The following is a 13,835-nucleotide window of genomic DNA, read 5'->3' as shown; positions in this document are numbered from 1 at the left end:
AGGAGCTCTATATCTTGTTAGGCTGTAGAACAGGAAAAACCTCCACTTCAACTGAAACAACGACAAAATTGACCAAATACAAACAAAAAAACTTTTTCCCTTTAAAGCCATCCAAGAACAGTAGATACAAAGAAATTTATGAGACTCAACTCCAAAGGGACTTCCTAGATAAGCAAAGGATAGAGGACACATTCAAACTTGAGGCCACTGGCTGAAATGGGTGCAGGGCAGGTAGAAAAGCAAGCCTGCTGGCGAATGACAGACTTTGCTTAGATGAGGATTTCTTCTTTTTTTTTTAAGATTTATTTATTATTTACTTATTTTTGTCTGCATCAGGTCTTTTAGTTGCGGCATGAGGAATCTTCGTTGAGGCATGTGGCGCACGGGCTCTTCGTTGCAGTGCACAGACTCTTTGTCGCGGTGCGTGGGCTTCTCTCTAGTTACAGAGTGTGGGTTTTTTCTCTTCTCTAGTTGTGGCGCACTGGCTCCAGGGTGCGTGGGCTCTGTAGTGTGCAGCACGCGGGCTCTCTAGTCGAGGAGCACGCAAGCTCAGCAGTTGTGGCACACGGGCTTAGTTGCCCCATGGCATGTGGGATCTTACTTCCCTGACCAGGGATCAAACCCATGCTCCCTGCATTGCAAGGCGAATTCTTTACCACTGGACCACCAAGGAAGTCCCTAGATGAGGATTTAAATCTTGGGTCTTAAAGATCCTGCCATCCCTGGGAACTCATTAAATAGAAGTTGGTGGCTTAATAATCAGAAGTAACTTGGTCCATTTAAACCAACAGTTGGTGTCTCTTCCATCATTAAGCATTAATGTCTGACTGACATCCATATTATAAATACTCATGCAGTTTTGATGAGAAAGAAAACGTAAAACCAAAGAGATAGTACATCATAACCAATCACAACCTTATTGTGATTATTATTTAGGTTGCTTCTAGTTTTCTTTTTTAAACAAAATATACCCACATTTGAAGAACCTCATATTTGAATCTATGTGAGGTAAAAATGCCTGTTAATAAGCTCACACCTCAAAAACCTACAGAAATCTCTGAAAGAAAACTTTCCTTTAGTTAGTAGGGGGGGTTATGTGACTCAGAAAGATTATAACCTCTCAGGAGACAAAAATGTCTATTTCTCTTTGCATGTGTAAACCTGAGAGTTGCCATGTGTTCTCATGACTGCAACAAAATTAGAGATAGGAGTAAATAATCAATCACATTCTACTGAAATTATGCATTTTATTGTCTGTATTCCCTCCAGGTTTCAAGATGAACGAGGTCAGGAATCATGTCTGTTTTGCTCGTTTTACCTCCTACTATGTACAATGCCTGGCACTTAATATGTATTTGTTAAATCCATATAGAAAAAATGAATGAGTGAATCCAGATTACTTTCAGCTCTAATGTCTTTATGATTTTCTATTTTATGGTTTTATTATATGAATCTATGGTTCTTTGGTTCAACAATTTTAAGTAAAATGTATTTTAAACATATACCAGTAGTATTCAAAAGAACTTTTCACAATGATGGAAATGTTCTATACCTGCTCTGTTCAAGATGTGGTATTAGCAGTTTAAATGTGACTAGTGTGACTGAGAAACTGTATTTTTATTTTAATTTAATTTTACTTAATTGAAATTTAAATAGCCACATGTTGCAAGTGGCTGCAATACTGCATGGCACACAGACCATTCCTTAACTTTAGGGAACAATGTTTTACAACTGACCAGGGGCTCAGTGTTTGGAGATGCTTATGAAAAGGATCACATTTTACGATATGGACACATAGAACTCTTGTATTTTCTAGTAGTCCCTCCCTCAAAAAAAATTATCAAGAGTAATTGGGATTTGAGTCTGAGTTAAAATACAGAAAGATATATTATATAGCACATAGTTAACAGAGGAAGAAATATCTTGTATCAAGTTGCCTCCCAAGAACTTGTATCTGCCAATCAAAACTGAACCCAACTGTTTCTCCTCTGTGAAGTTTTCTTCTCTACTTCCACAGGAGCTCCATAAAACTTCTGTCAATACCTCTAATACTGTATATGCCTCTACTATAGACTGTTTTCGAGGTACTAAAACATCCTTAATGGAATGGACACTATATCTTATTTTCATGCACAAGCTCACACCAGGCCTAATCCAGTACCTCACACGTGGTTGGTCTTTCATGAATGGTTACTTAGTGAAAAAGATTGAAATCCGGGGTCAAAAGATCTGAATTCTAGTTCTGTTTCTGCCATATACTTAGTGATTTTGGGTCTAACACTTAATTGGTTATTTCCAATTCTTACCATTACAAATGTCAGTAAGATGAACACCTTTATAGAAACTTTATTAAGATCAATTTCTGGACGTGGAATTACTGAAGCAAAAGGAAGAACTCTAAGGCTTTTGATAAGTACTACCAAATATTACCCATAAAGATGCTAACATTTATAATTCTACCTGCAGCACACATCTCCCAACTTCACTGCAACCTCAATGGCAATGATATAGCACGTTACCCTTTTCATTCATTCATATACCTTTCTATGCCCTTTCCTCCCAAATGACTGACTTTGCTATATTCTTTTCCAAATAGCTCCCCCACATTCCTGAGCAAACACAGGATACTTTTACTGGGGGTAGGGGGAGGTGAAAAGGGAGTATTTGGGAGTAGCCTCCAGCAATGCCTCTAATTCCCACACTAGAAAAAAGGAAAAGAGAAATCTATGACTCAAAACCACCTTGTCTCTTATTAGAACCTATACCAGAGAAGGTAAGAGCACAGATCTAGACTACAGGAGTCAGACTGCCTTGGTTCAAATCCTGGCTCTATGGATTTTCACACAAAATGTTTAACTGCTCAGAACACTCAAGTTTTGTCATCTGAAAACAGAGATTGAATAAACAGTCTTATACCTCATCAAAGAGATGATGTTCAGTGAGCAGTTCTAATGAAAAGCTTAGTAAGGGAAGAAAGAACAAAAACACTAAAAGAAGATTTTCATGGATTTTTCTCAGCCCTCATCATCAAGTCTCGGCCACAATGACTTAGCAAGAGCTGTCCACTTGCTAGCAACCAATGTCACAAAAATGTCAAACCAGCAGTCACTTACCTGAATTCCTCCATTCTTTGTTTGTACACAGTTCAGAAAGCACGCTTTTTTGCTTAGATAAAACCAAAAGCAAAGATATAGGCTGGAACACCTACCTGGCAGTTCTACCTGCTCTGTGAATATATGTGTTGGCATCCTCTGGACAATCAAACTGAAGAACCCAATTCACAGCTGGGAAATCTGTACAGAAGGAATATCAAGTTGAAAACACAGTTCCAAGATCTTCCTGCTGCACTATTTTTATTTTATAATATTGCTTGCCAGGGCTTTCCATCACATCAAACTGATAGATATCATCTGTGGACACTATTAAAATTAACTGCATGAACCGAGAGATAATAAACACTTCTCTTCTTTGACAAACTGAACTAAAATTAATGACAGTGTTTGAATGTGAAGATTATTTTGTATCTGACAGAGGAGACAGACTGCTTTGTGTCACACAAATAACGAAATACCCTGATAGTTAATAACCTAAAAGAACCACTTCTCATGAGCTCCCAGTGAACTATGAAACTGGTTGATAAATTTTAATGAAAATTTACTTTTCCTGCTATTTCCATCTCCATTCAAATTAATGATGTCTTTTTAAATCCCTCTCCCCATTTCCTAGCAATAATTACTTCATATTTATTTCTGGCTGCAAAAGTTTCCATTCATTCTCAGAGATCCTGGTCTCAACAACTTAAGAGAATTACCTTTAGTCATTTACAGATTTTGCCATAAGGATTTCAGATCAATGTCTATCACAGAGAAAAAAGCTAAGGGAGGGAGGGAAGGAAGGAAAAAGAAAAAGAGAAAGAAAAAGAAAAAGAAATATTTGGGAAGATAATGATACCTATGGATACCTATGAGCATAAAAACTACAACCAAGTTATACAAGCTATTCAAAAGGGTTGAATGTATTTAAATGGGCATAACCCAAGAAAAACAGAAAAAAGATATTTAGAACAATTCTCTCCCTTGGGACTTGAAGTAACCAGGTACCTCAGAAGGCAAGGATATATTTCAGGGTTGTAAAAAGGAAGATAGGTTGAAAGTAGCACTCAGATCCTCAGGTTCCCTCCAGGATCCTATACACTGGGTCTCCTGAAGAAAAGCGAAAGTCTTATTCTCGAGAAAGGCTTCAAGCCAAGACACCAGAGAGAGTGGAAAAAAGAGGCACCAAAGCCAGAGTGAAAACAGGGGTACTGAGTGTAAGTCTGAATGCTGACTGGGAGCCCTCTATGTCTACTTCCTTGCTAGGCTTCTAGAGAGCCAGCAGCAAGCTTAATCCTTCTGCTCAAGAGGTTGAAGTATTCTTACCTGGAGAGACTGAATGTTCAAAAAGAATACACTTTGACATCCTGGTCCTCCACAAGATGACCAACTCCATCTAAATCCCCTCGCAATGAAGGCCGTTAGTCAACAAGCCTCATCCACATACAAATCACTTCAAATAAGTTTCTTGATGCCTCACTGTTACATATAATAAAAGACTGTCAATTGCAGACAATCGAGAAAAGTCTCAAAAATGAAAAGACAGATAAAAGAGTAAAAATGAAACTCAACAGAAACAGAAACAATGTGAAGAGAACTTTAACCTAATATCGTCAGAGAGCTAAAACACTGCATCCATCAAATAAGAGTAAGAGGCTATAAAAAAGGAACTCTTGGTACTTCATTAAAATTTTAATCAGAAAAGTTGAAATATAAAATCAAGAAATTCCCCAGAAATAACAAGAAAAAGACAATGAAATGGTAACAGAAGAAACAGGAAAACTAGAGGATTGATCAAAGAGGTCAAATACTCTTCCAGAAAGAGAAAATAAGGGGGGAATGGGAAAATGTTATAAAAAAGGTATGAGAAAGGAAACAAGCTAAGTACACAAATTTCCCATTAGTAAGCAGTAACTACATACTCAAAACAAATATTGAATATTTATTTAATCAAATCACCAAAGAAGCAATTCAGAAGTATATTTCCTGCAACTGAAAGACATGAGTCCCTATTGTGTGCTGCTCAATACAGAAGGTATTCAAGTTTAAAATTTAATAGAATTAATAACTCAATCTTTCCTCATTGCACTGGACACATTTTAAGTGGTCAACTGTCACGTGTAGCTAGCAGCTATAGTATTAGACAGTGCAGACACAGAACATTTCAGTGATCAAAGAAAATTCTACTGAACACTGCTGGTCTAGATTGAAAAAATATACTGAATGCGCCTATACAACAAATGGGACCTCACACTAAGGCACATTATCATAAAATTTCAGGACTCCATAGATAAACAGAAAACACTAAGAACAGCCAGAAAAAGAAAAGGTGGCTACAAAAAACAGAATCAGAAAGGCAAAGGTCTTTTCAACATAATACTGACTACTGTAAGACAATGGAGCACTATCTGCAAAATTCTAAGAGAAAATTATTTCAACCTAGATTTCTATTCTCAATACAACTATCATTCAAGAATAGGACATTATCAGATATGCAACAATTCAAAAAATGTACCTCCCATGCACTCTTACTTCGGAAGCTATTAAAGAATGAGCTTTAGTTTAAAAAACAATAATAATAATAAATCAAGAAAGAGGAAGGGGACTTCCCTGGTGGCGCAGTGGTTAAGAATCCGCCTGCCAATGCAGGGGACAAGGGTTCAATCCCTGGTCTGAGAAGATCCCACATGCTGCGGAGCAACTAAGCCCGCGAGCCACAACTACTGAAGCCTGTGCGCCTAGAGCCTGTGCTCTGCAGATGCCACCACAGTGAGAAGTTCGTGCACTGCAACGAAAAGTAGCCCCCATTTGCCACAACTACAGAAAGACCATGTACAGCAATGAAGACCCAAATGAAAAGTCTCACGATGACAAACATGCATCAGGCTTATGGAGCAACCAGTCCAGATAAGAGCTGAAGACTTTTAAAAGGCTGCAACAAGGAGATCCCAAGGGAAAAAGAAACAGACTGTGTTTGAACTATTAGGAAACTAGGAATGTGACATCTGCTGGAACATCTGAGGAAAGTTAGAACAGGAAACACAAAACTAATTTTAACTCAATCATTAACTTGATATAAGAAATGTACTTAGAAATATGAAGCTAAATACCAAGAGAAATAATGGCTTCTGGAGAGTGAGGAGGGGTAGAATACGGCTTGCTATGTCTCATAACTCATTTTTACCCATATCGCATATTATTCATTAAGAAATAAAACTGAGAAAAATTAAGACTAAAGTTTAAAAAAGATACTGGTGTACTCTAAAGAAATTCCTGTACATACTATGAGATACACTACATAAATACACTGGAACTTTATACACTGACATGGAAAGCCTTGGAAAGCAAGTCATAGACTGGTATGTATAATATTATTTTATACACTTCATAAACACATAAGATAATACTATATATTGCTCATGAATACATTCATATAATCTTTTTAAAATAAACTAGAAGAGAGATTCTTGACATTTTTTGTGCCACAGTTAAAACCTATGAACCCCTTTTCAGAATATTTTTTAAATGCATAAAGTAAAACATATAGGATTATAAGAGAAAGCAATTATAATGAAATAAACATTTTTATTGACTTTTTTATATAGCAATGTATATGCTTATTTACTAACATTAAATAACACAACCTAGCTGTATATCTAATAACTACCATAATATCAAAATAGTACTAAGTGTAAATAATATTCCAAGATATCTACAGAAACTGTAATGTAAAATGAAAATATCTATGATTTTCAATTGATGACAAAGTTACAAGTACTACCACAACAGTTCGCTGCTTACATTTATAATTGAAGGAAATGCTAAATCTCAGTTAAAGGTTAGTGAATATGTGTAATTTTTTCCCCACCTAAGTTCACAGACACCCTGAATTCTATCACAGACAAGAAGTGAAGAGCCTTCAATTAAAAGGTTACCTACCAACTATATGACAGTAAACATGTCTATGGAAAGGAGGAGAGGGAAAATAGTGAGACTGGGAAAGGGTACAAAAAGGATTTCAACTACATCTACTAAATATTTGGTTTCTTTAACAAACTGCAAGGAAAATATGACAAAACAGTAATATCTGTTCATTGTGATATATCAATATACAGAATACATGTTATATATGCAATATAATTAATTGCTTATTTTGACCTAAACTATTTTAGGTTCAAAAATCGGGAGGGGAAGGGTGGTATCAGAGTGTAATATAAGTAGATAAAAACATAACTAAAATGTTTCAAAACAGTACATTCAAAACAGTGATGAGGAGCAGGGGGTGGGGGAGGGTAGTTGGAATGAGTTACTGTGGAGCTGAGAAAATAACCTAGAGAGCTTTAAAAATATGCATACTTAACTACTGCTGCCAGTCACATGGGAATGAACTTTATGATGACTGAGATATGCTTTAAAATACTCGCAGAGGGATGGAAGACGGGGGAGCTAAGTGGGTGGTCATGAGAAAGATAACTGCTCAAACTGGGTAATATGTATATGAGGGTACTTTAGACTCAATCTCTGTGTATGTTTAAAATTTACCAAAATAATTAATGTAATAAAATTAGGTGTTTGAAGAATTCAAATTACCACTTATTTATCCTTATCTTTTGTTCTTGCCTCTAAACTAGTTATCCTCTGTAATTACTTCCATACCCCATCCCATCCCCAAAAAGCCATCAGTTGTATGATATTATAATGGCTTTTTGAAAGTTTAAACACATTAAATGTAATGATTTTAAAATAAAAATTAGAATGGTTGGAGAAAAGATGTACTTCATTGATTTTTCTTGTTAAGTAAATTATAGTATTTGTCAAAGTTTCCAATTTTCAAAGAAACAATTTTTTTTCACATCTTTAAATTTTTAATTCTCCTTTGATCCTGTAGACTCCTCGGATTCTATGATGTAATTATTATCATGAAACAATAAGAGCACAAAAGATGAAGACATTACAAAAAGTTTCACTGACATATCCTTAGTGTTAGTCATCCCAGTTATCAATTTACTTAATTTTCTTTTATAAAATAAGAAAGCCCAATTATTTGAGTCAAACTATTTGAATTACTGGAATACACCCATTTATAAGCCCATGATCACAGAACATTTTCTCAAAAGAAGTTTTCTTACCCAGCCCCCTGGCTGCAAGATCAGTAGCAAAGAGTACTGCAGCTCTCTTGCCAACAAATTCATCATAGACTTCCATTCTTCTCATCTGCTGCTGTCGACCATGCAGGGCAAGGATAGAAATGCCAGGACGTAGCCGGCAGAATACTCGGTACAGATACTGAACCTAGGCATTTACAGAAAAATGATTTTGGTAGTACTTCTGGGTAGCAGCAGGAAGTAAGCTTGCAAGATGAAAAAAAAAAATGCATTACAGAGCACAGGTTCATCAATTAAAGTACAGAGCACAGAAAGGGAAATGTAGTCTAGAGCTGTGGTCTTCAAGCAAAGCTGTGGTCTTTGAACATTTTTGCTCACATTATTTCCTAAAAGAATTTTGAAAAAAATATGCCCTCCTTACACTTTTAAGTTAGTATCTGACATTTTTCCAAATTTAAGTGGTTGCAAAGAATATAATTTCTGGTATATTTAAATATATTTTAAAATAAAGACTTACCTCTTATAAATGTATCCAATTGATTCTAAATAGCACAGCAACATGATATCCACCACCAGTTATTTAAAAATAATGGGGAAGGCTACGCATGTGTGGGGCAGGACTCCTCAATTTTGCTGCGAACCTAAGACTGCTCTAAAACAAAGTCTTTAAAAAAGGAAGATTACTAACAAAATGTGAGGAACCTCTTCCTTAACAGAAAAATTTTACATCATTTCTTTTCTTCCTTGAATTCATATTTCTATTTCCTGACCTCACAGAATTTTATCTTGTTTTATGCTCGAAAGTCTCTTATTGATCACTTTATCACAATTTGTGATTTTCTACAACAAAACTATGTATATGTAAGTTTTAACTTTAATTTCCTGTAGTCGTAAAGCTGCATTAAAAGTTCTCAGACTCAGGGCTTCCCTGGTGGCGCAGTGGTTGAGAGTCCGCCTGCCGATGCAGGGGACACGGGTTCGTGCCCTGGTCCGGGAAGATCCCACATGCCGCGGAGCGGCTGGGTCCGTGAGCCATGGCCGCTGAGCCTGCGCGTCCGGAGCCTGTTGCCCCGCAACGGGAGAGGCCACAACAGTGAGAGGCCCGCGTACAGCAACAAAAAAAAAAAAAAAAAAAAAAAAGTTCTCAGACTCAGGTACTATTATAATTATTAGTACAGAACTGGCCGAAACAAAAAAATGTTAAAATTTGATTTAAAAAACTGTTAAACATAAAAAATAAAATTCTATTATAAATATCTCTCTTAATACATGAGACAAGATAGAGCTGTTGCTTTAGTTTTATTTTTCTTTAGTTTACGTACTTATAAATGAATACCACTGGTTGCTATACTGAGGCAGAGTACAGCATCATTTTATTCCTATTTCTCTAACACAGGTGTTAAGAAAATCTCTTCATGAAAATATAGAAAATGGACTGGAAGGGACCTTAACTTTTTGAACTCCTATAAAATATGTCAGAAACATGATGATAAATTACAAATAATTTTATCAGCTAATAACTCCATTAAGTCTTCCTTCGCATTTTGTTGAAAGTAAAGAATGGGAAACCACCTAAATTGCAAAATGACTTGTTACTCCAAAATTAAAGTTATTCACTTTCTCAAACAATATTCTAGTGCTAGGAAGGTTCTCTGATCCTGAGACAATGCACCAGTAAGACTAGGGATAGAGGCACTCCTGCCTTTCCTTTGTAAAGTTTTTAAAAGGGCTAACATGAAAGCGGAGATGAGAAAGGAGAGCCCACAGACCAGACCACAGATGTACTCTCAGGCAACCCAATCTCAGAAAAGCGTATATGGAAATTGAAGAACTATTAAAATGGAAGATCAACCAAGAGGCTAAGAGAAAGTTAAGCACGGTTTAAACTGCACTGTAACATGATGGGTGGTGAGAAGTGGTAAAACTAATGAGAACTGTCAACAGATTGAATATGAGTTGAAGACAAGCAAGAATTAAGGATTCCGTCATTTAATGAGATGGGGAAGAGTTAGAGGGAGCAGAACTTAGGGATAGGAAATCTTAAAACTGCTTTTCCTATGTTAAATTTAAGATGCCCTTTAGACACCCAACTGGAAATATCTAGTAGTCAAGTGGATAAACAAGTTTGGGGCTCAGAAAAGAAGTCAGGGCTTAGGATGTAGATTTGGCAGTTGTTAGAATACAGATGGCATTTAAAGCCATGGAATTAAAGAGGTATAGAAAGAGTATAGCTCGAGAAAGGGCAGAGTATACTCTGCCCACTGTGAAGAGGAAAAGCAGAGTATTACAGAGTAAAAACTTTATAAACATTAACTCTTAAAATTATTTCCTTGTACACAGATACGAAAAACATCCTTTCTTTAGAAGATATAAAATTCTAAAAATCTAAAAGAAGTCCTAAAAAATCTGAAGTCATTCTTTACATGGATAAATAATGAGGTTCTGTGCTTTCCCCCAAAAAACAGACCACTACTTATCTTCCCCATAAGCTGGAGGAAAACTCACTGCATATTTGTCATGCTAAGCTATTGCAAAAGCTATAAATCTAGAATCAACCTACTATATACCAACAACTATATGTCATCAGGAAATCTGAAATACAGTAGAAGAAAAGTGACACACAAAATCAACCACAGTTTCTTCTCTTTAAGGGAAAAGACCACGTTTTCTTATACATCACTAAATCCGTTACTTATAAGCATATGACTAGTGTTTAAGAAATGCTGATAAACTAAATAAAGATATAAACACAACACTACAGAATGATAGAGGAAGGTGCAGTTCATTGTCACAAGGGGGTTGGGGAGTGTCAGAAAAGGACTTTCAGATACAACATTTGAGCTTAATCTTAAAGGATATTAAATATTCCTCCAGAATTAGGATGGAGGGATGCAGGGAGATCAGCATGAACAAAGATACGGAGGCATGGAAATAAATGGCATATTCAGTTCGGTATTCACGGAGGGTAAGGTAGACATGAGGTTATAAAGACCTCTAGTTAGTCTAGCCATTCAATTGTTGGTTCTACCAATATTTATTGAGGACTACTATGTTCTAAGTATTGTGCTAGGTGCTAACAATACTGAAGTAAAAACGGACAGTTTCTGCCCTTCCTTATTGAGCTTACAGTCTCATCCATGGGTTCCTTTAAAAATGAAGATGCCAAGATTTTCATTATCTACAAATCCCTCCACATTTAGCACTGTATTTATTAAAATAGATAAATAGCATTTTCAAACAGAAATTTGATATTTTAAAAGGGACAATTCAACACGAATAACTTAAGAAAAATAAACACTAGGTACCTCTTTACAACTGGAGAAAAATACAATACTTTTCTTCTTCAGGTGGCTTCTCAAAAAGGAATACAGCACACTTATTTTTTGCTGCAGCTCACAGACTATGTAGTTCTGTTCCAAAGTGGCAGGGGTGCTTATGGAAATAAGAGGGAAAATGTTAAAAATATGCCGTGTTGGTAATTTTGAAACCCAGACCAAAAAACAAATGTTAACAGTGGCATGCCTCTCAAGCAAATTTTTCAGACACACACATACATACATACCCCCAAAAACAACCTCTCTACTGTCCCTTAGGAAATGAATACAACACATGACCAAAATACATACAAAATCCCTTATAGATTATGTATCAAAAATATACATGCAAACAGGGGTCACCTCTGCAAGAGTAGGGTCAAGGATCAACTTAAGGGCATGATGGAACTTGCTGGGCAGATGGTACTGTTCTACTTCTTAGCAGGGCCTTGGGTTACAGAGACATACACATTTATCAAAACTCAGTAAATGTACTCTTAATTTGTTCGTTTGTTCGCACTGTATGTAAATCTTACATCAAAAAAGAAAATCTCTATACAAATACTGAACTCTAGTTAGTGATATGTGTACTGAAATATTTAGGGGAAGTGTACAGATATCTGAAAATTACTTTGAAATGCATCAAAAAGAAGATGGGTTGATGTACAGAGGGATGCGTATAGGGTTTTCACTGCAAAATTCTTTCAATTGTGCTGCATGTTTGAAATTTCTCATAATAAAAATGTTGGAGAGAAACATACATGCATTTACTCTTTGAACTAATAAAACTACTTTAAGGATTCTGTTCCAAAAAATAATCTGGTAAAAACACAAAAAGATACAGTATTATTTACAAAGAAAAAAAAAAAAAAAAAGATGGAAATCAACCCATATGTAGTAGAAAACTTGTGTAATGAACTACTGTACACAATAATGTATCATGCAACTGCAAAAAAAGGAATGAGGAATATATATAGTGCTATGGTATGATCTCTAGGGCATACTGTTAAGTGAAAGAAGCAAAGAAGAATAGTACATAAAATTTGGTATCATTTATCAGAGTGAAGGTATATATACATTCATGCACACACAGGCAACCCTGTGGGTGTATCTGTTTGTATAAAGAGGAAAAAAAAGAGCAACATATAGAAATATAAAGGAAACACACTGGTGTACTTCTTCTACGTATACTCTGATATACAACTCAGAAAGATTCAATCCTGATTTTTCTGGTCCTTTGTAATTTGAGAGTAAATATTCTTTTATGCCTTAAAATATTCTTGACCATAATCTCTCAGGATATATTAACCAAACCGTTAAGTTGCTAAAGGGGAAAATTCAATAATGATATTAAATAAAATTCACAATAGCATCTGCTTTTTATAGTGCTTCTGGTGAATGTGAAATTACAGAGTACTGCAGTCATTATCATATAACCTCCAGTTTTGTAAATTATGTTGCTAAATACCTGTCTTTCAATATGTTTTCTGATAGTCACATTTTTTTACAAATGATGGAACTGCTTTCTAGAATCATTTATGAAATAAACAGTTTTTGCATTCATTTTTTTCTAACTAACTCCATGATCTACAGATAATGACCAACTATTATCTACAGAAACTGGGAACAGGGATAATATGTACAATTAATTTACACTTTAGAGACCACCTAATGATGGAAAAATTAGTGTCAGGTAAAGATAAAAACAGGCAGAAAGGAAAGAGCAAAGAGAACAATGAATAAAATCAAAAGACCTAGACAGTCTTTAGATTATCAAATTAATTGTACCAAGAATTTCAAGAGCTGTCTCGACACAAACTTACAAACAAAAACTAGTGTCTACTCAATGGTAAGCCAAGGAGGAAACTGTACCTCAAATATCTCTTGCTATCCCATTCCTAAGGAGTTCTTGATAACCAAAGCTACCAGAACTCAGATTCTCCAAAGTTTATCCACTAGGATCACCTGGAAGCATAGAATCTAGCCTCTTCTCAGGCTTTTTTTAATCCTAGACATCTATTGGTTGAACAAGGTCAAGGTGGGCCTCAATGCCCATATCCCCTGTATTTAAAGACTTTCCAAGAAACCCAATTTGTTTTCCCAATATATTTCTTTTTAGACTAACATTTCACAGCAAGAAATGAAAGTTAAGATAGAGATGATGGTAGAGGTGAGTCCATATTGAGATCTTCAATACAGATTCAATTTAAATTCACTGGAAAACATTTCTGGAAGTCAAGTATGTCCACAGTCTGCATGTATGTGCGTATGATTCATACTAAACATATATACACTTCCAGCAGTCATAATATCAAAATACACTT

At 35.7% G+C, this 13,835-nt stretch overlaps 1 protein-coding gene across 1 annotated transcript in view; it reads right to left on the bottom strand.

The window, feature by feature from the left end:
• Positions 1–13,835, bottom strand: part of DDX10 (DEAD-box helicase 10) — a 293,379-nt gene that overhangs the window by 264,334 nt on the left and 15,210 nt on the right. Inside the window, exons 7-9 of the mRNA XM_067750942.1 lie at positions 11,503–11,629; positions 8,222–8,384; positions 3,209–3,293 (exon numbers count right to left, since the gene is read on the bottom strand). Coding sequence (XP_067607043.1) covers positions 3,209–3,293; positions 8,222–8,384; positions 11,503–11,629 — 375 coding nt within the window. The remainder of the gene's footprint in view (positions 1–3,208; positions 3,294–8,221; positions 8,385–11,502; positions 11,630–13,835) is intronic.

This window comes from Pseudorca crassidens, chromosome 9 (assembly GCF_039906515.1).
Source record: "Pseudorca crassidens isolate mPseCra1 chromosome 9, mPseCra1.hap1, whole genome shotgun sequence".
NCBI classification, from domain to species: Eukaryota; Metazoa; Chordata; class Mammalia; order Artiodactyla; family Delphinidae; genus Pseudorca; species Pseudorca crassidens.
The sequence above is the reverse complement of the archived record's forward strand: the minus strand, read 5'-3'. Positions and strand labels throughout refer to the sequence as shown.